Source organism: Oncorhynchus mykiss, chromosome 13, assembly GCF_057628025.1.
Source record: "Oncorhynchus mykiss isolate SJ-2025 chromosome 13, ASM5762802v1, whole genome shotgun sequence".
Lineage (NCBI taxonomy): Eukaryota > Metazoa > Chordata > Actinopteri > Salmoniformes > Salmonidae > Oncorhynchus > Oncorhynchus mykiss.
Window position 1 is genome coordinate 17167698 of NC_143034.1, and position 27990 is coordinate 17195687.

General features: G+C 43.0%; 1 protein-coding gene and 1 long non-coding RNA gene across 2 annotated transcripts; one reads left to right on the plus strand and one right to left on the minus strand.

The window, feature by feature from the left end:
* Positions 1-322: 322 nt before the first annotated feature.
* LOC118938191 (uncharacterized) lies at positions 323-27932 on the minus strand. Its single transcript, XM_090194316.1, has 16 exons — positions 27847-27932; positions 24988-25058; positions 24550-24801; positions 24041-24406; positions 21986-22240; positions 20824-21084; positions 20536-20626; positions 20392-20446; positions 20024-20260; positions 10888-10940; positions 10537-10607; positions 2677-2934; positions 2081-2422; positions 1647-1977; positions 1486-1549; positions 323-1371 (listed from the first exon to the last, which is right to left on the minus strand). Exons 2-16 carry the CDS (start codon positions 25040-25042, stop codon positions 1144-1146), a joined length of 2919 nt encoding a protein of 972 aa, XP_090050442.1. The 5' UTR covers positions 25043-25058; positions 27847-27932; the 3' UTR covers positions 323-1143.
* LOC149978752 (uncharacterized) lies at positions 11318-12823 on the plus strand. The gene is made up of 3 exons (XR_016485715.1): positions 11318-11414; positions 11732-11814; positions 12168-12823. It is a non-coding gene; the product is annotated as an uncharacterized LOC149978752 (long non-coding RNA).
* Positions 27933-27990: the final 58 nt, after the last annotated feature.

Here is a 27990-nt window from a genome sequence, read left to right on the forward strand (position 1 = left end):
ATGATTGGATTGAATCCCTCCCAATGTCTATAACCTATGATTGGATTGAATCCCTCCCAATGTATATAACCTATGATTGGATTGAATCCCTCCCAATGTCTATAACCTATGATTGGATTGAATCCCTCCCAATGTCTATAACCTATGATTGGATTGAATCCCTCCCAATGTCTGTAACCTATGATTGGATTGAATCCCTCCCAATGTCTATAACCTATGATTGGATTGAATCCCTCCCAATGTCTATAACCTGAGATTGGATTGAATCCCTCCCAATGTCTATAACCTATGATTGGATTGAATCCCTCCCAATGTCTGTAACCTATGATTGGATTGAATCCCTCCCAATGTCTATAACCTATGATTGGATTGAATCCCTCCCAATGTCTATAACCTATGATTGGATTGAATCCCTCCCAATGTCTGTAACCTATGATTGGATTGAATCCCTCCCAATGTCTATAACCTATGATTGGATTGAATCCCTCCCAATGTCTATAACCTATGATTGGATTGAATCCCTCCCAATGTCTATAACCTATGATTGGATTGAATCCCTCCCAATGTCTGTAACCTATGATTGGATTGAATCCCTCCCAATGTCTATAACCTATGATTGGATTGAATCCCTCCCAATGTCTATAACCTATGATTGGATTGAATCCCTCCCAATGTCTGTAACCTATGATTGGATTGAATCCCTCCCAATGTCTATAACCTATGATTGGATTGAATCCCTCCCAATGTCTATAACCTATGATTGGATTGAATCCCTCCCAATGTCTATAACCTATGATTAGATGGAATCCCTCCCAATGTCTGTAACCTATGATTGGATTGAATCCCTCCCAATGTCTATAACCTATGATTGGATTGAATCGCTCCCAATGTCTGTAACCTATGATTGGATTGAATCCCTCCCAATGTCTATAACCTATGATTGGATTGAATCGCTCCCAATGTCTGTAACCTATGATTGGATTGAATCGCTCCCAATGTCTATAACCTATGATTGGATTGAATCCCTCCCAATGTCTATAACCTATGATTGGATGGAATCCCTCCCAATGTCTATAACCTATGATTGGATTGAATCCCTCCCAATGTCTATAACCTATGATTGGATTGAATCCCTCCCAATGTCTATTGAGCAGCACTGGGGCTGTTGAATTTCACAGTAGTGTACTGGAAATCCTCGTCCTGTTTCTGGGGGTGAGACGGTGGGACGGTGGAGTCCAGAGGCACTTCCTGGTTTCTGTGTTGGATGCTGGCGTAGGTAATGTCATCCTGCTCGTCTGTGATCACTCTCTGTGCTGCAATAGGGGCCATGGTCATGCCTGAGATGTTGTCATACACTGGATTAGAGTCTCTCTGATGGGGAGAGAAGACAGACAACATGAGGGGTGAAAGATATTACCACAGTCATTGAGTCCATCTATACACAGATGATTGCAGTTCTCAGTCAACTGACTCCAAAAACATCACCTGTCCGTTCTCTACTGTGTCTCTTCTGTCTCTTGTGTCAGAGGTGGATTTGGAGGCCTTCTTCCTGTTTTGTGAAATAATTAATCAATTAACAGAGCAATATACATATTTTGATCGATTATACCACAGAATGTGAAAAGGGATAAATTCATCTCACTCACCTGAACCACACGAACCCAAAGAGACAGAGTATGAGAATTAGAATAACCACTATGATTCCTACAACTGCATTCTTCAAAGACTTTGGCTCCCCAAAGAACGTAACAGGAGAACGGAGATTCTCGTAGCCTTCAACACTGCAGGAGTAGCTGCCTGCGTCCCCACTACTGATTTGGTCTAAGTAGAGGTAGTTATCTTGGATGTTTGGGTTGGTGAGAAGTTGTCCGTTCTTGTACCAGATGTATGTGAGGTTGTCAGTTAGAGTACAGGTGGTGATACAGGTCAGTGTCACCTTCCCTTCCTCTGTGCCAGGAGTCTCCTTCACCTGCAGGTCTGAAAAGGGGGAAATGAAGACAAAATAACACAATCATCATTATTTCCACCAATCATATAATGACTTAGACTAGATGATATAATACTGTAAGGACAGTATTACCTGTGACAATCAGAGTTATTCCAGGGAAGCTGTTTCCCCATTTTACCTCCGTTGTTGTAAATCTAAACTTATATTCAGCAGAGTCACTCTCTCTCAGGTCTGTGATTCTCAGGGTGGAGCCCTTGTCTGTAGTTGGATGGTACTTCACACGACCTGCATACTCTGGGTCCTGGATTAGATCTGTAGTAACTCCAGTCTCCCATTTGTTGAACCAGGATACTTCTGTGACGTTATGCCAGCTGGGATGTCTATACGTGCAGGTAATGTCCACTGTTGACCCCTTCAAGGCACAGATACTCCTCTTGGTGTAAGTCACATTCAAACAGCTCTGACCATGAACACCTGAAACAAAATGTATCTGATAATTTCCTCAAACGATAATAAGACGATTTCAAGTGTTTAAGATGTATTGGACTGGTTCATTTAAAATGAATAAAATATAAATGTATATAACTCATGAAACATGAGACCAACACTTACATGTTGCGTTTATATTGTTGTTCAGTATATTTTCTTATCAGCTGATTTAGGACTGAACAATACAACTTTAGTAATAATCTAATAAACTTTAAAACTGTAGCTGAATCCAGACTCACACACTGCAGGAGAGAGGAGATCCTCATGGCCTTTTACAGCACAGGAGTAAATGTCTGAAGAGTAAATGTGGATAGGATATTGTTGGGAAATGCGCTTATCTAGACGATGTCCATTCTTGTACCAGATGTAGGTGGGGTTGGGGTTGTCACTCAGAGTACAGGTGTTGCTACAGGTCAGTGTCACCTCCTGTCCCTTCACTACGTTGGTGGGAGGCACCATCACCTGGCTTTGTTGTCCACACCTTGTTGCTGTATTTGCTGAGTTGAGGGTAAATGAAAACCGTAGATTAGCATAACTCAGTGATGTGTGACAGACAGCTGGGTCATTCCACAAAGACTGCCTTTTGCTTCCCTTTGTGTAGCAATATTGCATTTTAAAAGCCTGTTATAGTAAATGAAGTGCCCTTTAATATAGACAACATGAAGAATTCAATAAATCTGATTGCCCCTCTAAGGTCAATGTCCACGCCCCGCGAAAATCTAATTAGCACAATACAAAAATCCCCATAAACATCCATCTATTTAAGATAGAGATATGTTTTTTTGCATTGGATGAGTCTCAATCCACCGTATCTGCCTATTTCGCAAAAAGGTGACCGAGCTAGAGCGGTGTCTTCTCACCAAATCATCTGAAGCGTCCGAACGGTCTAGGAAGTCCAGAGGTCTCACAAGACTCGTCTGAAGGTCCCCCGTGCCAGTTAAACGTGAATGGAAGTATATATGGACACTGATTAGTGCCAAAAATAAGGAGTTAAATACATGTAAAAATATATATATAATAATCCTGATCTCTCAGATATACAGTACCAGTCAAAGGTTTGGACACACCTACTCATTCAAGGATTTTTCTTAATTTGTACTATTTTCTTGTCACACCCTGACCTTAGAGACTTTTTATTTCTCTATTTGGTTAGGTCAGGTGTGATTTGGGTGGGCATTCTAGTTGTTTTATTTCTTTGTTGGCCGGGTATGGTTCCCAATCAGAGGCAGCTGTCTATCGTTGTCTCTGATTGGGAATCATACTTAGGTATCCTTTTTTCCACTTGTTTTTGCATAGTTGCTGTCGAGCCATGCAGAACTTTACGTTCGGTTTTGTATTTTGTTGTTTTGTCAGCCTTCAGTATTAAAAATCATGAACACTTTCCACGCTGCGCTTAGGTCTCATTCATCTAACGTAACAGAAGATCCCACCACAAACGGACCAAGCAGCATGGTCAGGAGGAGAGGACACGACAGAAACCCAAGAGGCAGCCCCAAAAAATTTGGGGGGGAGAACTTGTTTTTGCATAGCTTTTGTATTTTGTTTTGTCGGCGTTCAGTATTAAAAATCATGAACACTTTCCACGCTGCGCTTTGGTCTCATTCAACTAACGACGGAAGTAACATTTCTACATTGTAGAATAATAGTGAAGACATCAAAACTGTGTGCAATGCTGTCATCAAGGCAAAGGGTGGCTACTTTGAAGAATCTGTTACGGTGCGTGAATGAGGACCCAAAAGCGAATTAATGTAAACAGAGCTTCTTTAATAACCAAACAAAGGTAGGCTCAGATGGACCGGCAGATTCCGACAGGACAGGACAAGGTTGCAGCAAACATGACGATAGTCTGGTTCAGGCATGACTGACACAAACAAACAAGAATCCGACAAGGACAGGAGCAGAAACAGAGAGAGATATTGGGACCTAATCAGAGGGAAAAAAGGGAACAGGTGGGGAACGGGGTGAATGGGTAGTTAGAGGAGACAAGGGACAGCTGGGGGAAAGCGGGGGAGAAAAGGTAACCTAACACGACCAGCAGAGGGAGACAGGGTGAAGGGAAAGGACAGAGACAAGACAACATGACAGTACATGACAGTACCCCCCCACTCACCGAGCGCCTCCTGGCGCACTCGAGGAGGAAACCTGGCGGCAACGGAGGAAATCATCAATCAGCGCACGGTCCAGCACGTCCCGAGAGGGAACCCAACTCCTCTCCTCAGGACCGTACCCCTCCCAGTCAACTAGGTACTGATGACCACGGCCCCGAGGACGCATGTCCAAGATTTTACGGACCCTGTAGATAGGTGCGCCCTCGACAAGGATGGGGGGGGGGGGGGAAGACGAGCGGGGGCGCGAAGAACGGGCTTAACACAGGAGACATGGAAGACCGGGTGGACGCGACGAAGATATCGCGGAAGAAGAAGTCGCACTGCGACAGGATTAATGACCTGAGAGATACGGAATGGACCAATGAACCGCGGGGTCAACTTGCGAGAAGCCGTCTTAAGGGGAAGGTTCTGAGTGGAGAGCCAAACTCTCTGACCGCGACAATATCTAGGGCTCTTAGTTCTACGCTTATTAGCAGCTCTCACAGTCTGCGCCCTATAACGGCAAAGTGCAGACCTGACCCTCTTCCAGGTGCGCTCGCAACGTTGGACAAAAGCCTGAGCGGAGGGGACGCTGGACTCGGCGAACTGAGATGAGAACAACGGAGGCTGGTACCCGAGGCTACTCTGAAAAGGAGATAGCCCGGTCGCAGACGAAGGAAGCGAGTTGTGGGCGTATTCTGCCCAGGGGAGCTGTTCTGACCAAGACGCAGGGTTGCGAAAAGAAAGACTGCGTAAGATGCGACCAATAGTCTGATTGGCCCGTTCTGCTTGACCGTTAGACTGGGGGTGAAAGCCGGAAGAGAGACTGACGGAAGCCCCAATCAAACGGCAAAACTCCCTCCAAAATTGAGACGTGAATTGCGGACCTCTGTCCGAAACGACGTCTGACGGAAGGCCATGAATTCTGAAAACATTCTCGATGATGATTTGTGCCGTCTCTTTAGCAGAAGGAAGCTTAGCAAGGGGAATGAAATGAGCCGCCTTAGAGAACCTATCGACAACCGTAAGAATAACAGTCTTCCCCGCTGACGAAGGCAGTCCGGTGACAAAATCTAAGGCGATGTGAGACCACGGTCGAGAGGGAATAGGAAGCGGCCTGAGACGGCCGGCAGGAGGAGAGTTACCGGACTTAGTCTGCGCGCAGACCGAACAAGCAGCCACGAAACGACGCGTGTCATGCTCCCGGGTGGGCCACCAGAAACGCTGGCGAATGGAAGCAAGCGTACCCCGAACGCCAGGGTGGCCGGCTAACTTGGCAGAGTGAGCCCACTGAAGAACGGCCAGACGAGTAGGAACGGGAACGAAAAGAAGGTTCCTAGGACAAGCGCGCGGCGACGGAGTTTGAGTGAGTGCTTGCTTTACCTGCCTCTCAATTCCCCAGACAGTCAACCCGACAACACGCCCCTCAGGGAGAATCCCCTCGGGGTCAGTGGAGGCTACTGAAGAACTGAAGAGACGAGACAAAGCATCAGGCTTGGTGTTCTTAGAGCCCGGACGATAAGAAATCACGAACTCGAAACGAGCGAAAAACAGCGCCCAACGCGCCTGACGCGCATTAAGTCGTTTGGCAGAACGGATGTACTCAAGGTTCCTATGGTCAGTCCAAACGACAAAAGGAACGGTCGCCCCCTCCAACCACTGTCGCCATTCGCCTAGGGCTAACCGGATGGCGAGCAGTTCGCGGTTACCCACATCATAGTTACGTTCCGACGGCGACAGGCGATGAGAAAAATACGCGCATGGGTGGACCTTGTCGTCAGAGAGGGAGCGCTGAGAAAGGATGGCTCCCACTCCCACCTCTGACGCGTCAACCTCGACAACGAACTGTCTAGAGACGTCAGGTGTAACAAGGATAGGAGCGGATGTAAAACGATTCTTGAGGAGATCAAAAGCTCCCTGGGCGGAAACGGACCACTTAAAGCACGTCTTGACAGAAGTAAGGGCTGTGAGAGGAGCTGCCACCTGACCGAAATTACGGATGAAACGACGATAGAAGTTCGCGAAGCCGAGAAAGCGCTGCAGCTCGACGCGTGACTTAGGGACGGGCCAATCAATGACAGCTTGGACCTTAGCGGGATCCATCTTAATGCCTTCAGCGGAAATAACAGAACCGAGAAATGTGACGGAGGAGGCATGAAAAGTGCACTTCTCAGCCTTCACAAAAAGACAATTCTCTAAAAGGCGCTGGAGGACACGTCGAACGTGCTGAACATGAATCTGGAGTGACGGTGAAAAAATCAGGATATCGTCAAGGTAAACGAAAACAAAGATGTTCAGCATGTCTCTCAGGACATCATTGACTAATGCCTGAAAGACAGCTGGAGCGTTAGCGAGGCCGAAAGGAAGAACCCGGTATTCAAAGTGCCCTAACGGAGTGTTAAACGCCGTCTTCCACTCGTCCCCCTCCCTGATGCGCACGAGATGGTAAGCGTTACGAAGGTCCAACTTAGTGAAAAACCTGGCTCCCTGCAGGATCTCGAAGGCTGAAGACATAAGAGGAAGCGGATAACGATTCTTCACTGTTATGTCATTCAGCCCTCGATAATCTATGCAGGGGCGCAGAGACCCGTCCTTCTTCTTGACAAAAAAAAACCCCGCTCCGGCGGGAGAGGAGGAGGGGACTATGGTACCGGCGTCAAGAGCTACAGACAAATAATCTTCGAGAGCCTTACGTTCGGGAGCCGACAGAGAGTATAGTCTACCCCGGGGGGGGGGTGGTTCCCGGAAGGAGATCAATACTACAATCATACGACCGGTGTGGAGGAAGAGAGGTGGCCCTGGACCGACTGAACACCGTGCGCAGATCGTGATATTCCTCCGGCACCCCTGTCAAATCACCAGGCTCCTCCTGTGAAGAAGAGACAGAGGAAACAGGAGGGATAGCAGACATTAAACATTTCACATGACAAGAGACGTTCCAGGAGAGGATAGAATTACTAGACCAATTAATGGAAGGATTATGACAAACTAGCCAGGGATGGCCCAAAACAACAGGTGTAAAAGGTGAACGAAAAATTAAAAAAGAAATGGTTTCACTATGATTACCAGAAACAGTGAGGGTTAAAGGTAGCGTCTCACGCTGAATCCTGGGGAGAGGACTACCATCCAGGGCGAACAAGGCCGTGGGCTCCTTTAACTGTCTGAGAGGAATGTCATGTTCCCGAGCCCAGGTCTCGTCCATAAAACAGCCCTCCGCCCCAGAGTCTATTAAGGCACTGCAGGAAGCTGACGAACCGGTCCAGCGTAGATGGACCGACAAGGTAGTGCAGGATCTTGAAGGAGAGACAGGAGTAGTAGCGCTCACCAGTAGCCCTCCGCTTACTGACGAGCTCTGGCCTTTTACTGGACATGAAGTGACAAAATGACCAGCGGAACCGCAATAGAGACAGAGGCGGTTGGTGATTCTCCGTTCCCTCTCCTCAGTCGAGATGCGGATACCTCCCAGCTGCATGGGCTCAGCACCCGAGCCGGCAGAGGAAGATGGTAGTGATGCGGAGAGGGAGGCGACGGAGAGCGCGAGCTCCTTTCCACGAGCTCGGTGACGAAGATCAACCCGTCGCTCAATGCGAATAGCGAGTTCAATCAAGGAATCCACGCTGGAAGGAACCTCCCGGGAGAGAATCTCATCCTTTACCTCTGCGCGGAAACCCTCCAGAAGACGAGCGAGCAAGGCCGGCTCGTTCCAGCCACTGGAGACAGCAAGAGTGCGAAACTCAATAGAGTAGTCTGTTATGGATCGATTGCCTTGACATAGGGAAGACAGGGCCCTGGAAGCCTCCTCCCCAAAAACAGATCGATCAAAAACCCGTATCATCTCCTCCTTAAAGTCTTGATACTGGTTAGTACACTCAGCCCTTGCCTCCCAGATTGCCGTGCCCCACTCACGAGCCCGTCCAATAAGGAGAGATATGACGTAGGCGACACGAGCAGTGCTCCTGGAGTAAGTGTTGGGCTGGAGAGAAAACACAATATCACACTGGGTGAGGAACGAGCGGCATTCAGTGGGCTCCCCAGAGTAACACGGCGGGTTATTGATTCTGGGCTCCGGAGATTCGAAAGCCCTGGAAGTGGCCGGTGGATCGAGGCGGAGATGGTGAACCTGTTCTGTGAGGTTGGAGACTTGGGTGGCCAGGGTCTCAACGGCATGTCGAGCAGCAGACAATTCCTGCTTGTGTCTGCCTAGCATCGCTCCCTGGATCTCGACGGCTGAGTGGAGAGGATCCGAAGTCGCTGGGTCCATTCTTGGTCGGATTCTTCTGTTACGGTGCGTGAATGAGGACCCAAAAGCGAATTAATGTAAACAGAGCTTCTTTAATAACCAAACAAAGGTAGGCTCAGATGGACCGGCAGATTCCGACAGGACAGGACAAGGTTGCAGCAAACATGACGATAGTCTGGTTCAGGCATGACTGACACAAACAAACAAGAATCCGACAAGGACAGGAGCAGAAACAGAGAGAGATATTGGGACCTAATCAGAGGGAAAAAAGGGAACAGGTGGGGAACGGGGTGAATGGGTAGTTAGAGGAGACAAGGGACAGCTGGGGGAAAGCGGGGGAGAAAAGGTAACCTAACACGACCAGCAGAGGGAGACAGGGTGAAGGGAAAGGACAGAGACAAGACAACATGACAGTACATGACAGAATCTCAAATATAAACTATATTTGTATTTGTTTAACACTTTTTTTGTTACTTCATGATTCCATATGTGTTTTTTCATAGTTTCGATGTCTTCACTATAATTATACTATGTAGAAAATAGAAATAAAGAAAAACCCTTGAATGAGTAGGTGGATCCAAACTTCTGACTGGTGCTGTAGGTCAGATACTTCAGAACAAACTTCCTTTAGATTTGTTTTTGAAAAAATCTGTTCTATGTAGTGAATCTGTTAATCAATGTGATCGTATGGGCTAACACCTGTAAGTGATTTATTTGATTTTGGGGGGGGGGGGGGGGGGGGTGCTTTAAGGAGTCTTAGAATTCAATATCAAGTAGTAAATTGGTCCTTGGTATGACCTTCTTAAAACAATTACATGTAACTTCGTTGAATATCTAATAGTTAAATCGTCTAAAAGCAGGCGAGCTGGTTCTACTCTTTTTACCCATTTTCTGGTGTTTTGGAAAACTGAGCGGGACGAGAATAACACGTCAACCCTGTTAGCCATAGATAGACAGGCTAGAATAACACGTCAACCCTGTTAGCCATAGATAGACAGGCTAGAATAACACGTCAACCCTGTTACCCATAGATAGACAGGCTAGAATAACACATCAACCCTGATACCCATAGATAGACAGGCTAGAATAACATGTCAACCCTGTTACCCATAGATAGACAGGCTAGAATAACACATCAACCCTGTTACCCATAGATAGACAGGCTAGAATAACACATCAACCCTGTTACCCATAGATAGACAGGCTAGAATAACACATCAACCCTGTTACCCATAGATAGACAGGCTAGATATGTTTTAACAATTCAAACATTTTTGTGAAGCTTGCTTTCGAATGCAACTCCCTTTTGCACACAACAACCTTCCATTCTCCTTATCACAAGGGGATTAACGGCGGATTTAAGATGAAATCGTCAACCCTGTTATGTTCAACTCTGTTATGTTCAACCCTGTATCTTTATTTGGAACTTAAGAGGCACTTACTGTAGTCATTTTTTATTGAATCTCTTGAGATGAGAAAACACATTTTATTAAGTTGAACACGTGCTCTTTGACAGAATGTTAAAATTAGGTGAAATCTGAATAATCTTTTGACCAAGATACACTTCTCAGAAGGCACCGAATTGGTGGAACGACCCGGCTTCTGAAGGGAAATGGGAATGCCTAAAAGACCCCTGAACACACCAGAATATTCATATTCATGTTGTCCTGAACTGTCTCATGGCATTTTGTAATTGTCTGTAGATGTAATAGCAACAAGGATAGCTATCATAAGAAGACTATTACAAATCTAAGAACGTGACCATACAGTACCTGCCATTGACAAGAGAAAGACCACAAACACACTTCCTGGTTTTCTCAAGGCCATTGTTGCATCACCCACCCTGCAGTGTTAGAAACATAAACAACAACTCACTCTATACCTGGTGAATAACTACTCCTTCTAAATGAATTAAGAGGTAAACAATTACTTATTGAACAGAGCTGTCTATAGCACTGTATACCCATAATAATAATTTTATTGCTCAAAATCTGTTTTATTCTTACAATCCTATAGCATTGAGACATGAGTCCCTAGTATTATCATTAACCAGAATAATATGGTTAATCACTAAAAACATACTACCAAACACAATTTTATAAGATATATTCAAGTGTACTTACAGAGCAAAGTGGAATGGTTTTGTAAGACAACTCACTGGCAGTATGAAAACAAGAAGTAAGTGAGTGGTTGACACATGATGTAGTCAGGGCACAAGTTCCTGTAATTTCCTTCCTTTTCATGCAAAAAGACAACTACTTTTGGACGGTTTACAGGCAGAACACATTTCAGAAGTTGCATTACGGCTGACAAAAAAAAACGTGTTGCATGGCGGCATTTGCCCCAGCACATTAGATTCTGTTTAATAAAATAGTTAGACGCAAAGGGGACAAACTGCTGTTTTTTAAACCGATTTGCCTCATGATTTTGTAAACTAACACATAAAGATTGCTGCTGCAGGCTCTTTGTATGTCTTGACCAATCAGATTAATTGAAATCGCAAGTCGCGCAGTTTAGGCACAACCCACAAAGGTCAAGGAGCGCACTCCACTGTCCACTGTTTATTTATTTAGTAAGCATGATAACACATCAGTCCAGACAGACAGAAGTACCCGCTTGAGAGAGAAATTTGCAGAAGAATTTGCAAAATGTATAATGATTATTTATTTACTAAATTATGTTCAAATGTTAAACAATTTACTTTCATATGAATTTTGAATTAAAATGTTGATTAACTGTTGTTTATCAGCCCATTGCTAAGCTAGCTAACACTTCGGCCGCAATAGCTAGCTAATGCTAGTAGGCAACCTCGTCCTGCTTATCAGGTGTTTAGAGATCAACAACTCAACTAACAATGCCTAGTTGTAGATTCAGTAATGCATCAGTTGTGAAGACCCGGACAGTTTTAAAATCATTAATTGGGGAACATGCTAGCCAGCTAAATACATTTCCCCCATTTGTTTCCAGGGACTAAAGTGGGCACCTGATCGCGTTTCACTCCATTGCAGTGGTTTGGCAGGAGAAAACAGTCGTGCCCGTCTTGTTTGCAGGTAAGACATGTTAAAAAATAAATGCCATCTGATGAAATAGTGGCAAATGCAGCCAACTATTTTATTAGATCTAGGCTTGCAAGCCAGCCAAGTTATTTGTGCATTCTCTGTTGATGAGTCTGTTTAGCTACTTTGCTAGCTAGCAGCGTCTGATTGGGTTTGGTGTTACCAGTTAAAATGAAAGATTGTTTTTCTACTCTCATTCTAAACTGACCAAGCCTATGAAAAACTGTTAACAAAACTATTGCACATTTAATAAAGGTAGTTGAGGCTTCAGAAACATGAATCAGCACTGAGATTTGGTCAGTGAGGTTAATTTCTCCCCCCTTGTCTCTGCTTGTTCCACCTTGAAGGACACCTGACCCCGTCATCCTGCAGATGTAAGGGACTTGTTGTGAACCTCCCAGCCACCAGGATGATCCCCATATCCAAGGATGTTATTAAGGACTGTGCAATATCACAATGTTAGGAATGGATTCACCAGTTATTGTTTATCATGCAGATTTGTCTGAACATCGTAATTTATGAAACTCATTCTTAAATACAGACATGAATTTCTGTCCCCGGTAATTGCACTATGTGCACATCTTCAATTTAGATCACAATTATTTGAATGAGGTGTGCGTAAAGGGCTGGACCAGAAACGTGTAACTCCTGTCCTGTGGATAAAAAACATCCTGTGGCGGTCATGACAAAATCATGTAGTGAACAATCTTATGAACGTTGGAGGTTAATCTCCCTGGAGATGTCACTCACGTGGGAATTACTTATTTTGTACAATGGACTGTGTATTAAGGACTCGTGCACAGGTACAGAAACAACTATAAAAGTGTAACATTTATTCCAAATTGCAAGTGATGCCTTCATGTGTTTTGGTTTTGAGAAATCAACAGAAGAAAGGCCTCAATATTACCATGCTGTATTCATTTCATTGAATATATATCCTATTTGATAAGCATTTAAATATACTGAACACAAATATAAACACCTCATGCAACAATTTCAACAACTTTACTGAGTTACAGTTCATATAAGGAAATCAGTCAATTGAAAGACAATTATTTTAGCCCTCATCTATGGATTTTACATGACTGGAATTACAAATGTGCATCTGTTGGTCACATATACACTATATATACACACACAAGCATGTGGACACCCCTTCAAATGAGTGGATGTATCCACATCTGTTGCTGAGAGGTATATACAGTGCATTCAGGAAAGTATTCAGACCCCTTGACATTTCCACATTTTGTTACATCCTTGTTCTAAAATGGATTAAATTGCTTTTTTCCCTCATCAATGTACACATAATATCCCATAATTATAAAGCCTCATGGCTTGGTTTTTGCTCTGACATGCACTGTCAACTGTGGGACCTTATATAGACAGGTGTGTGCCTTTCCAAATCTTGTCCAATCAATTGAATTTACCACAGGTGGACTCCAATCAATGGAAACAGGATGAACCTGAGAAAAATGTTCAGTCTCATAGCAAAGGGTCTGAATACCAATGTAAATAAGTTATTTCTGTTTTTATTTTTTAAATTAATTTTCTACTATTTCTAAAGAACTTTTCACCTTCTGATTATGGGGTATTGTAATTAGATGAAGGATTTGTATTATTTTTTAAATTCCATTTTAGAATAATGCTGTAACATAACAAAATATGGAAAAAGTCAAGAGGTCTGAATACCTTCTGAATGCACTGAAGAATTGAGCACACAGCCATGCAATTTCCATAGACAAATATTGGCAGTAGAATTACATTACTGAAGAAATCAGTGACTTTCAATGTGGTACCATCATAGGATGCCACCTTTCAAACAAGTTAATTTGTCAAATTTCTGTCCTGCTAGAGCTGCCCCAGTCAACTGTAAGTGCTGTTATTGTGAAGTGGAAACATCTAAGAGAATCAATGGCTCTGCCAGGAAGTGGTAGGTCACACAAGCTCACAGAACGGGACCGCTGAGTGCTGAAACAAATAGAGCGTAAAAATTGTCTTTCCTCGGTAGCAACACTCACTACCAAGTTCCAAACTGCCCCTGGAAGCAAAGTCAGCACAGGAAATGTTTGTTGGGAGCTTAATGAAATGGGTTTCCATGGCCGACCATCCGAACACAAGTCTAACATCATTATGCGCAATAATAAGTGTTGGCTGGAGTGGTGTAAAGCTCGCCGCCATTGGACTCTGGGGCAGTGGAAATGTGTTCTCTGGAGTGATGAATCACGCTTCACCATCTGGCAGTCCGACAGCCAACTGTAAAGTTCGGTGGAGGAGGAATAATGGTATGGGGCTGTTTCTCATGGTTCCTGCTAGGCCCCATAGAACACAGACTGCGAGCCAGGCCTAATCACCCAACATCAGTGCCCAACGTCACTATTGCTCGTGGCTAAATAGAAGCAAGTCACCGCAGCAATGTTCCAACATCTAGTGGAAAGCCTTCCCAGAAAAATTATAGGCTGTAATAGCAGCAAAGGGGGGACCAGCTCTATATTAATGGCCATGATTTTGGAATGAGATGTTTGACGAGCAGGTGTCCACATACTTTTGGTCATGTAGTGTATGTTAGTGCTGGGCTGGAACAGAAGTCTGCACATCCAGCATACCTTCAGGAGAAGGATTGGCCTGCTACAGTTGTGATACGTTTGTAGCTTACATTGTGTGTGACTTTTAACTTTGTTGTATACAACATTTGTCTAGTTAGAGAAACAGACGCCTCACAAGTCCTCAAGTGGCAGCTTCATTAAATAGTACCCGCAAAACACCAGTCTCAACGTCAACAGTGAAGAGGCGACTCCGGGATGCTCCTCTGTCCAGTGTCTGTGTTCTTTTGCCCATCTTAATCTTTTCTTTTTATTGGCCAGTCTGAGATATGGCTTTTTCTTTGCAACACTGCCTAGAAGTTTTGCGGGTGCTATTTAATGAAGCTGCCAGTTGAGGATTTATGAGGCGTCTGTTTCTCAAACTAGACACTCTAATGTACTTATCCTCTTGCTCAGTTGTGCACCGGGGCCTCCCACTCCTCTTTCTATTCTGGTTAGAGCCAGTTTGCGCTGTTCTGTGAAGGGAGTAGTACACAGCGTTGTACGAGATCTTCAGTTTCTTGGCAATTTCTCACAGTGGAATATCCTTCATTTCTCAGAACAATAATAGGCTGACGAGTTTCAGAAGAAAGTCTTTGTTTCTGGCCATTTTGAGCCTGTAATTGAACCCACAAATGCTGATGCTCCAGATACTCAACTCGTCTAAAGAAGGCCAGTTTTATTGGTTCATTTATCAGGACAACAGTTTTCAGCTGTGCTAACATAATGGCAAAAGGGTTTTCTAATGATCAATTAGCCTTCTAAAATGATAAACTTGGATTAGATAACACAACGTGCCTTTGGAAGAAAGGTGTGATGGTTGCTGATAACAGGCCTCTGTACGCCTATGTAGATATTCCATAAAAAATCAGTTGTTCCCAGCTACAATAGTAATTTACAACATTAACAATGTCTACACTGTATATCTGATGAATTTTATGTTATTTTAATGGTCAAAAACTGTTCTTTTCCTTCTTTCTTTTGAATGGTAGTGTAAATATACAGTAGCAGTCAAAAGTTGACACACCTACTCATTCAAGGGTTTCTTTGTTTTTACTATTTTCTACATTGTAGAGTAATAGTGAAGACATCAAAACTATGATAAAAGACCAAGACTACATGGAATCATGTAGAAACCCAAAAAAGTGTTAAACAAATCAGAACATATTTTATATTTGAGATTCAAAGTAGCCACCCTTTGCCTTTGACAGCTTAGCACACTTGGCGTTCTCTCAACCAGCTTCATGACGTAGTCACCTGAAATGCATTTCAATTAACAGGTGTGCCTTCTTAAAAGTTAATTTGTGAAGTTTTTGAGCCAATCAGTTGTGTTGTGACAAGGTAGGTGTGGTATACAGAAGATAGCCCTATTTGGTAAAAGACCAAGACCATTTTTTGGCAAGAACAGCTCAAATAAGCAAAGAGAAACGACAGTCCATCATTACTTTAAGACATGTCAATACGGAAAATGTGAAAGAGAGTGACGAGGCCCTGACCAAGAGAAGTGAGACCATCCAATTCGGGTAGAGGACCACCTGAAGCCAACCTCTGAGATTGATTTTATACATCTTTTTGATATTTTCAGTGGTGGAAAAAGTACTAAATGTCACACTTTTCTTGTTTTTTTAAATTACAGATAGCCAGGGTCAAACTCTAATTCTCAGACATAATGTTAACACAAAGCATTTTTGTTTCGTGAGTCCGCCAGATCAGAAGCAGTAGGGATGACCAGGGATGTTCTCTTGATAAGTGTGTGAATTGGACCATTTTCCATCCTGCTAAGCATTCAAAATGTAACGAGTACTTTTGGGTGTCAGGGAAAATGTATGGGGGAAAAAGTACGTAATTTTCTTTAGGAATGTAGGGAAGTAAAAGTTGTCAAAAATATAAATAGTAAAGTACAGATACTCCAAAAAATGACATAATTTGTACTTTAAAGAATTATTTCTTAAGTACATTACACCACTGGATATTTGTACCTGTCTATATGGCCTGTATCATGGTTATTATAGGCTAGTATCATCATTAGGCCTGTACCGGTGTATATGGCCTGTATAGTGGTTATTATAGGCTAGTATCATCATTAGGCCTGTACCGGTGTATATGGCCTGTATAGTGGTTATTATAGGCTAGTATCATCATTAGGCCTGTACCGGTGTATATGGCCTGTATCATGGTTATTATAGGCTAGTATCATCATTAGGCCTGTACCGGTGTATATGGCCTGTATCATGGTTATTATAGGCTAGTATCATCATTAGGCCTGTACCGGTGTATAGGGCCTGTATCATGGTTATTATAGGCTAGTATCATCATTAGGCCTGTACCGGTGTATATGGCCTGTATAGTGGTTATTATAGGCTAGTATCATCATTAGGCCTGTACCGGTGTATAGGGCCTGTATCATGGTTATTATAGGCTAGTATCATCATTAGGCCTGTACCGGTGTATATGGCCTGTATAGTGGTTATTATAGGCTAGTATCATCATTAGGCCTGTACCGGTGTATAGGGCCTGTATCATGGTTATTATAGGCTAGTATCATCATTAGGCCTGTACCGGTGTATATGGCCTGTATAGTGGTTATTATAGGCTAGTATCATCATTAGGCCTGTACCGGTGTATATGGCCTGTATAGTGGTTATTATAGGCTAGTATCATCATTAGGCCTGTACCGGTGTATATGGCCTGTATAGTGGTTATTATAGGCTAATATCATCATTAGGCCTGTACCGGTGTATAGGGCCTGTATCATGGTTAATATAGGCTAGTATCATCATTAGGCCTGTACTGGTGTATAGGGCCTGTATAGTGGGTATTATAGGCTAGCATACCGGGAATGGTGATTCTAACTATATCGTGGGTATTATAGGCTAGCGTACTGGGAATGGTGATTCTAACTATATTGTGGGTATTATAGGCTAGCGTACTGGGAATGGTGATTCTAACTATATTGTGGGTATTATAGGCTAGCGTACTGGGAATGGTGATTCTAACTATATTGTGGGTATTATAGGCTAGCGTACTGGGAATGGTGATTCTAACTATATCGTGGGTATTATAGGCTAGCATACCGGGAATGGTGATTCTAACTATATCGTGGTTATTATAGGCTAGCGTACTGGGAATGGTGATTCTAACTATATTGTGGGTATTATAGGCTAGCGTACTGGGAATGGTGATTCTAACTATATCGTGGGTATTATAGGCTAGCGTACTGGGAATGGTTAGGCTAACTCGGATGCAGTTTCTTACACAGTTGCTGAGAGATGTGTGTAAACCACAGGCCTATTTATCTACTCCTACTCTTCTCAAGCCCATTGTTGCATCTCCCTCCCTACAGCCTTACCAACATAAAGAGAGACAACAAACACACTTTATAACTGATGAAAAACTACACCTGATACTTCAATTAAGCAGGAAAAAGTCTATATTATAACAGATGTGTAGCACTGTAAGACACGTGTTTCTCTGTTGTTGTTTTAAACCTGTTTTATTCTCAGGACCAGGACTATATATAAAAAATCCAGAAAATCACATAATAAAATTATAATTAAAATAAATTTAAAAAATGCCAACAGTTTTATCTGAGTGCACAAATCAGTATGCCTACCTACCAAAGTCCAGCACTACTAGCACCCTTGTGAAAGCCACACAGCATACTATATTAAACCCTATAGTAAACTATATTAAACCCTATAGTAAACTATATTAAACCCTATAGTAAACTATATTAAACCCTATAGTATACTATATTAAACCCTATAGTATACTATATTAAACCCTATAGTATACTATATTAAACCCTATAGTATCCTATATTAAACCCTATAGTAGAGCCTATAGTATACTATATTAAACCCTATAGTATACTATATTAAACCCCATAGTATACTATATTAAACCCTATAGGATCCTATATTAAACCCTATAGTAGAGCCTATAGTATACTATATTAAAACCTATAGTATACTATATTAAACCCCATAGTATACTATATTAAACCCTATAGTATACTATATTAAACCCTATAGTATACTATATTAAACCCTGTATTAAACCCTATAGTATACTATATTAAACCCTATAGTAGACCCTATAGTATACTATATTAAACCCTATAGTATACTATATTAAACCCTATAGTATACTATATTAAACCCTATAGTATACTATATTAAACCCTATAGTATACTATATTAAACCCTATAGTAGAGCCTATAGTATACTATATTAAACCCTATATTATACTATATTAAACCCTATAGTAGAGCCTATAGTATACTATATTAAACCCTAGAGTAGACCCTATAGTATACTATATTAAACCCTATAGTATACTATATTAAGCCCTATCGTATACTATATTAAACCCTATAGTAGACCAATATTTATAAAAATAAATACTAAATAATAAAATAATACTAAATAAATAAAAATACAAAAATGAATTAAATATGAAATCAAATCAAAGTTTATTGGTCACACATATTTTGCATTTTTATTGCGGGTGTGTTGGTGTAGTGAAATGCTTGTTGATAGTCTTCTGCCGATAATAAGGCTTTTAAAGACAATTTTCCTGACGTTTGCAGAGATCACACTTGCGCTAAATGCTGCGGATGTTGGTTTAAATGAACTGTAAAATGAAAGTGCAGGATGCTTGTCCATAATTTGCTTGAATCCCAGGCAGAGTCATCTTATGTTCAGGTCGCCTGGTGTTCAGGCTTGCATCCAAAATGGCACCCTATTCCCTACATAGTGCACTAGAGTGAACAAAGTACCATTTGGGATGCAACAAAGATCGTCTTGTGTTCAGGTCTTATTAGTTCTGGGTTTGTTGACTGTTCTATAGAACACAGAGGAGTCCTCCTCAGCTTCCTGTGAGAGAGGTCTGATGAGAAAGAAGATGCAACATGTCATCATCAATCCTCACGTCTGGGGTCTCATTTAAAGTTTCAAGTTTTGTTAGTCGTATGTACAGGATACTCATGGTGCACAGCATCCAACTAAATGCTTACTGGCAGGTTCCTTCTCAATAATGCAACAAGACATAATAAAAGATAACAATACCAACATAAAGAACATGTCTCAGTAGAATAGAATAAACATTGTAGCTTAAGTATAACACAGGAAGACACTTTATAGTCCGATATTTACATGTGTTCTGGGGAAAGGGGGGGGGGGGGGGGGGCAAGATGTGTGTGTGTGTGTGTGTGTGTGTGTGTGTGTGTGTGTTAAGGTGCGAGGAAACAGTGCAGGTGGTCAGTCCAGTTCAAGTGTTAAGCAGTCTGATGGCTTGTAGATAGAAACTGTCTCTGAGTCGGTTGGTATCTGAACTCGTGTTCTGATACCGTCAGCCCGACGGTAAGGGTGTGAAAAGCTCGTGGCTGGGGTGTGTGGGGTCCTTGATGCTGGGGGACTTCCTCAGGCACCATGTAGTCCATATAGATATTAATACATTTAAACTAAACTGCTTTGAAGTCATTGTAAATCTTAATACATTTAAACCAAACAACTGCTGGTTTGCTTAACATACAAGTGTTGTATGCATGTTTAACTGCCAAGTACAAGGACCATCTAATTTTGAAAATATCTGGGATGTTGTAATGGCTTAACTTGCTCACCGGGGGGGCAGCACTGGGGCGGTTGAATTTTACAACAGCGTATTGGACATCCTCATCCTCTTTCTGGGTTTGAGGCAGTTGGACAGTGGAGTACAGAGGCACTTCCTGGTTATTGGAACCAGAGAAGTGGATGCTGGTGTAGTGAACGTCATCCTGGTTGTCTGTGTCTGCTCTCTGTACTGAAGTAGGGGTCATGGCCATGCCCGATATGTTGTCATTCATGGGACTAGAGTTTCCCTGATGGAGAGAGGACAGACAAGATAAGCAGACCTGGGGACTATTACATTGGTTCTGTTGTGCCAGGCAAGATTAATCAAGCAGTGAAAGAACTCTGAAAATAAAACAAGTACGGTTTGACCTGAACTCACCTGTCTATTGTCTACTGTGTCCCTTGTGTCAGCGATGGGTTTGGAGGCCTTCTTCCTGTTTTACATGAATTAATTAATGGATGGACGGATGAATGAATGAATGAACATGATAAAGTGAAAGGAAAATCTTACAAAGATTCTCACCTGAACCACATGAAGCCAGAGAGACAGAGGATGAGAACCAGAACAACAACTATGATTCTTACAGCTGCAGTCATAAGTGAGGTTTGTTTCACTAAACAAAAATGTGGAGGAAATTAGTACATAGATGTTCTAATACTTAAAACAAGAAAAAATAATATTGCCGTAAGCCAATAAATACTATGCTTAAAATGTTTCTCAATGAGCTTTAGATGTAATGACTATGGGCAAATAATGAGCATAAAATATGTATTTTTATGTAAAGGCAGACTATTGAAGATGAAACTTTACCTGTTATAATAATCAGATCTGTAGAGTTCTTAGATGCCATTTTATTCCAGGCCTCACAGTGGTAATGTCCACTGTCTTCAGACCTGAAGTTGGTGATGTTGTAGATCTGTTCGAATCCATTTATTAAAGTCTCATTTTGAAAGTACCAGGTGTATTTGTCCACAGGTGGGTTGGCATCACTGCTGCAGGTCAGAGTCACTGAACTGCCCTCCACTATTTCACCAGAGGGACTGACTGACACTGAGGTGTTCTTTGGAGGATCTGGTGTTGAGGATGAAAGAAGGGTTTTATTTGTCTTATTTTAGCACGGAAGTTGACTGAGAACACATTATCTTGTATAGCAACGACCTGGGGAGTAGTTACAGGGGAGATATATGAGTCAATTGGAAGCTGGAGATTAGGTGGACATGGTATGAGGGCCAGAATGGGAATTTAGACAGGACGCTGGGGTTAACACCCCTACTCTTACAATAAGTGCCATTAGATCTATAATGACCATTTATCTTCCATCTGACAGACACCACCTTACACAGGGCAATGTCCCCAATCCCTGCCCTGGGGCATTGGGATATACTTTTCAGACCAGAGGGAGAAGTCCCTCCTACTGGCACTCCAACACCACTTCCAACTGCATCTGGTCTCCCATCCAGGGACGACCAGGGTGGTATGCTGCTGGTAAAATGGTAAGAAGAGTGTAACCAGCATCACTCTGCTGCTTCCTTCCTCACAAGCTCGCAAGGAGATTAGATCTCAGATTCTCTGTCTTGCAAACACATGTGACATCTCTCTTAAACTATTAACCATCTCCGTCACCAAAAAGTGAGTGTAGCCGATGTGAAACGGCTAGCTAGTTAGCGGTGATGCGCGCTAGTGGCGTTTCAATCGGTGACGTCACTTGCTCTGAGACCTTGAAGTAGTGGTTCCCCTTGCTCTGCAAGGGCCGCGGCTTTTGTGGAGCGATGGGTAACGATGCATCGAGGGTGAATGTTGACGTGTGCAGAGTGTCCCTGGTTCGCGCCCAGGTCGGGGCGAGGGGACGGACGTAAAGTTTACTGTTACACGAGCATGATGCAGTTTGGGGGTATTTCCAGTTCAGAAAGGAGTTTAAAGAGCACACACAGTACAATTGAAGTTTAAACTGTCATTTTTTACAAATACTTACAAATGACAGTCAGAGTCTCTTCAGGAGAGTAGAGATTATTGTGGCCTTTTACAGCACAGGTGTATCTGCCTGCATCTTCACTGCTGACTGGGTCTAGGATCAGGGAGTTATCTAGAGTCTTTGAGTTGGTGAGATGTTGTCCGTTCTTGTACCAGATGTAGGTGGGTTTGGGGTTCTCATTCAGAGTACAGGTGGTGCTACAGGTCAGTGTCAGATTCCCTTTCTCTGTGGCAGGAGTCACCTTCACCTGCAGACCTGAAATTAGGTGTAGATGCATCACTTTGTCAATACTCTGTGCCATAGACCAAGACTCCACATCTTAAACGGTTTGTGTAATATTACCTGTATTAGTAGTTGTACTAGTAAAAGTAGAAGATATTATATATTACCTGTATTTTTAGTTGTAGTAGTAGAAATTCTACACTGCTCAAAAAAATAAAGGGAACACTAAAATAACACATCCTAGATCTGAATGAATGAAATATTTTTATAAAACACTTTTTTCTTTACATACTTGAATGTGCTGACAACAAAATCACACAACTTATCAATGGAAATCAAATTTATCAACCCATGGAGGTCTGGATTTGGAGTCACACTCAAAATTAAAGTGGAAAACCACACTACAGGCTGATCCAACTTTGATGTAATGTCCTTAAAACAAGTCAAAATGAGGCTCAGTAGTGTGTGTGGACTCCACGTGCCTGTATGACCTCCCTACAACGCCTGGGCATGCTCCTGATGAGGTGGCGGATGGTCTCCTGAGGGATCTCCTCCCAGACCTGGACTAAAGCATGCCTCAACTCCTGGACAGTCTGTGGTGCAATGTGGCGTTGGTGGATGGAGCGAGACATGATGTCCCAGATGTGCTCACTTGGATTCAGGTCTGGGGAACAGGTGGGCCAGTCCATAGCATCAATGCCTTCCTCTTGCAGGAACTGCAGACACACTCCAGCCACATGAGGTCTAGCATTGTCTTGCATTAGGAGGAACCCAGCGCCAACCGCCCCAGCATATGGTCTCACAAGGGGTCTGAGGATCTCATCTGACAAGGGGTCTGAGGATCTCATTGCCTAATGGCAGTCAGGCTACCTCTGGCGAGCACATGGAGGGCTGTGCGCCCCCCCAAAGAAATGCCACCCCACACCATGACTGACCCACCGCCAAACCGGTCATGCTGGAGGATGTTGCAGGCAGCAGAACGTTCTCCACGGAGTCTCCAGACTGTCACGTCTGTCACATGTGCTCAGTGTGAACCTGCTTTCATCTGTGAAGAGCACAGGGCGCCAGTGGCGAATTTGCCAATCTTGGTGTTCTCTGGCAAATGCCAAACGTCCTGCACAGTGTTGGGCTGTAAGCACAACCCCCACCTGTGGACGTCGGCCCCTCATACCACCCTCATGGAGTCTGTTTCTGACCGTTTGAGCAGACACATGCACATTTGTGGCCTGCTGGAGGTCATTTTGCAGGGCTCTGGCAGTGCTCCTCCTGCTCCTCCTTGCACAAAGGCGGAGGTAGCGGTCCTGCTGCTGGGTTGTTGCCCTCCTACGGCCTCCTCCACGTCTCCTGATTTACTGGCCTGTCTCCTGGTACCGCCTCCATGCTCTGGACACTACGCTGACAGACACAGCAAACCTTCTTGCCACAGCTCGCATTGATGTGCCATCCTGGATGAGCTGCACTCCCTGAGCCACTTGTGTGGGTTGTAGACTCTGTCTCATTGTACCACTAGAGTGAAAACACCACCAGCATTCAAAAGTGACCAAAATATCATCCAGGAAGCATAGGAACTGAGAAGTGGTCTGTGGTCACCACCTGCAGAACCACTCCTTTATTGGGGGTGTCTTGCTAATTGCCTATAATTTCCACCTGTTGTCTATTCCATTTGCACAACAGCATGTGAAATGTATTGTCAATCAGTGTTGCTTCCTAAGTGGACAGTTTGATTTCACAGAAGTGTGATTGACTTGGAGTTACATTGTGTTGTTTAAGTGTTCCCTTTATTTTTTTGAGCAGTGTATATTACCTGTGTTAGTAGTTGAAATAATACATTACCTGTGACAGTCAGAGTTGTTCCAGGGAAGCTGTACCCCCATTCTGCATACTGTGTTTTAAATCTGAACTTGTACTCAGCAGAATCTCTCTCTCTCAGGTCTGTTATTTTCAGGGTGCAGTCTTTTTCTTGAATTGCAAGGTATTTTGGGGGGGTCTTAAGGTACTCAGCACGATCTGCGTGCTCTGGGTCCAAGATCAGGACTTTTATCATTTCATCAAGTTTCTCTTGGATATACCAGTTTGCTTTTAAAACGTCATGACTATTTGGGCGTCTATATGTGCAGGGCAGTTCCACTGTTGAGCCCTTCAAAGCACAGATACTCTGATGGGTGTAAGTCACGTTGAAACAGTTCTGACCGAAAACACCTAAAACAATTGGAGGTCCATCAATTGGATACAATAGTTTCATGGTACTGTAAATAAGCACTGACTAAGGTTATCTGTCGTGGTATCCTTGCATTGGGGAATCTTAGATTTAAAAAATGTACTGTAGTTGAATCCACACTCACACACTGCAGGAGAGAGGAGATCCTCAAAGCCTTTTACAGCACAGGAGTAACTGGTTGAATGATAACTGGTAGATGACAATGTGGACTTGGATGACGATGATAGACGTTGTCCGTTCATGTACCAAATGTAGGTGTGGTTATCAGTCAGAGTACAGGTGGTGTTACAGGTTACTGTCACCTTCTGTCCCCACACTGCATTGGTGGGAGACACCATCACTTGGATTTTCTGTCCACGCTGTGTTGCCGTAGTTGCTGAGTTGAGTGTGAATGGAAACCATAGAGAAGTGTCAGAGAGGTGTGAGAGACAACTACTAAAGTGACATGGAGACGCCTAACAGACAATTCCACTGAACACACCAGAATAACATGAAGTAGCATCTTGGATTGTATGTTGATTGAACAATAAAGAAAGAGGGTAAGAAATGAATGAGCCCATACCTGCCACGGACAAGAGAAGGAGCACCAACACACTTCCTGCTGTTCTCAAGGCCATTGTTGCATCACCCTCCCTGCAGTTTTAGAAACATAAAGGACCCACCAGCTGCACTAAAACCTGGTGTTTCCAGTATACTGTACCACAGCACTCTACTGGCAATGTACTGTACCACAGCACTCTACTGGCAATGTACTGTACCACAGCACTCTACTGGCAATGTACTGTACCACAGCACTCTACTAGCAATGTACTGTACCACAGCACTCTACTGGCAATGTCCTGTACCACAGCACTCTACTGGCATCTCAGCACAACAGCCATCAATGTGACTCAAACCATCTCTCATCCTGCAATCTTTGCAACATAACTAACTATAGCTGGTGAATAAATACTCCTTATACATCAAATGAGAGGTGAAAGGAATTCTATAAAATATGTACATTATAGGAACACCTGTAATTACAAAAGTACAATGGTTCATGTTTTGCTTTAGCTTGAGATTTAGAATCAGTGCTAGAGACTTTAAGTGTATGAAGAGATCAACTGTACAGAAGTCAGATGTCTGTGTGTTTAAACTATACTTTCAGTGCCTGTTGATACAATGTTCCAGTCTTACTTCTGCTGGCACCTGATAGCAATAGGAGGAAGAAGGATTGGTAACTAACTGCAAATAACAAGAAGCTGAACTCCGCCTAGCAGAGACATCTTTGTATTAGCAACTATTAATTATGAGCTTATGGTATTAAAGTGAAGGGACATCACCCTGGGCGGTGTGATCCTCAGTAGGGGATACAAAGGGAAAACACCATCTTTTGTACTGAGTGTGTTACTTGCAAATTACTGTAAGTGTATACTCCGTCTTGCAATCCTTAATGAACAAACTAATATCTGATCAAATAGGTTTCCTGTGGTCTCTTGTATAACATAGGGCAAAATTCCCTTACAGAGGTGAACAATTCCTTATTGCAGTGTTTCCCAACCCTGGTCCTCCAGTTCCCACAACATACATTTGAATTGTAACTGGTCAAGCACACCTGATTCAACTTGCCAACTAATCGTCAAGTCCTCAATGAGTTGAGTGAGGTGTTTGTCCAGGGCTATAATTAACATGTGTACTGTTGGGGGTGTTGGAGGACCAGGGTGAGGTGTTTGTCCAGGGCTATAATTAACATGTCTACTGTTGGGGGCGTTGGAGGACCAGGGTGAGGTGTTTGTCCAGGGCTATAATTAACATGTCTACTGTTGGGGGTGTTGGAGGACCAGGGTGAGGTGTTTGTCCAAGGCTATAATTAACATGTCTACTGTTGGGGGTGTTGGAGGACCAGGGTGAGGTGTTTGTCCAGGGCTATAATTAACATGTGTACTGTTGGGGGTGTTGGAGGACCAGGGTGAGGTGTTTGTCCAGGGCTATAATTAACATGTCTACTGTTGGGGGTGTTGGAGGACCAGGGTGAGGTGTTTGTCCAGGGCTATAATTAACATGTCTACTGTTGGGGGTGTTGGAGGACCAGGGTGAGGTGTTTGTCCAGGGCTATAATTAACATGTGTACTGTTGGGGGTGTTGGAGGACCAGGGTGAGGTGTTTGTCCAGGGCTATAATTAACATGTCTACTGTTGGGGGTGTTGGAGGACCAGGGTGAGGTGTTTGTCCAGGGCTTTAATTAACATGTGTACTGTTGGGGGTGTTGGAGGACCAGGGTGAGGAAACACTGACTTATTGAATAGATCTGTCAGTAGCTCTGTTTACACTGTATACATGATTAATTTATAGCTTCAGATGTGTAATATTCTCATAATCCTGACTATAGTACTAATACCTGGGGCCCTATCATTATCAGAAGAGATGGTGTATCACTAAATCTATCAAACACAACACTACAAGATATACAAGTCAAGTGTACTTAGAGTGAAGAGAAGGGGGGGGGGGGGGTCAACTTATTGGCAGTTTATAGAAACAGGAAGTGCGAGTTCTGTGGTTGACATATATTTGAAATAGTCAGGACAAAAGTGGCTGATACAGAACTTCCTCTATAAGTCATTAGCCTGCATGACACAGTCTACTTATTACTATTATAATAAGACATGGAATTTACAGAGTGCTTTTCAAAGACCTAAAGACACATGCAACATGACTAATGATGTCACATGGGCCTACAGATCTGTGCCCCAGTTAACAGAGTAGATGACTATATATTGAACAGAGAGGAGAAAGATGGTCATTATTATTATTATGTAGATTACACCTATGTCAAGTTATGCTATCGTTTGAATAAAGACAACCTATTTAATTACTGATAATGCTAATTACTGAATGCAATTAAGTGGTATCAGGCATTTCATTAATTGGCTCCATTTTAGGACCACTATCGTTTTCACTATATATTTTACCTCTTGGTGATGTCATTCGGAAACATAATGTTAAACTTTTACTGCTATGCGGACGACACACAGCTGTACATGTCGATGAAACATGGTGAAGCCCCAGAATTGCCTGTGAAACACAGGAAGCCTGTGTTTCAGACATAAGGAAGTGGATGGCGGCATATTTTCTATTTTCAAATTCAGACAAAACAGAGATGCTAGTTCTAGGTCCTAAGCAACAAAGATATCTGCTGTTTGACCTGACAATTAATCTGAATGGTTGTACATTAGTTTTAAAACTGAAGGACACCTGAAGGACAACAAAAAGATGGCGCCGATAGAGATGGTCGCCTCGCTTCAGGTCCTTAGAAAACTATGCAGTCATTTTTTAAAATGTATTATTTCTTACATTGTTAGCCCAGAAAATCTCAAGTGTTATTAGATACAGCCGGGAACAAACCACCAAGAACAAGTAGAATGGTAATGTAACAAGTACTTACAGAGTGAAGAGAGGAGTTTGGTAGGAGACCTTATACTGGCTGTGTGAAACAGAAGAGTGTGAGTTCTGTGGTTGACACCAACCAGATGTACTGAGGGGCTTCCTGTCCTCACAAAGCTTCTTCCTGACAACCAACACATCCGTA

Coding starts and splice junctions, on each gene's coding strand:
- LOC118938191 (XM_090194316.1), bottom strand. CDS start 25,042: ATGGCCTTGAGAACAGCAGGAAGTGTGTTGGTGCTCCTTCTCTTGTCC. Junction 1,978..2,080: donor AATAACTCTGATTGTCACAG/GTAATACTGTCC, acceptor CCCCCTTTTCAG/ACCTGCAGGTGAAGGAGACT. Junction 1,550..1,646: donor TTTGGGTTCGTGTGGTTCAG/GTGAGTGAGATG, acceptor TTCACAAAACAG/GAAGAAGGCCTCCAAATCCA.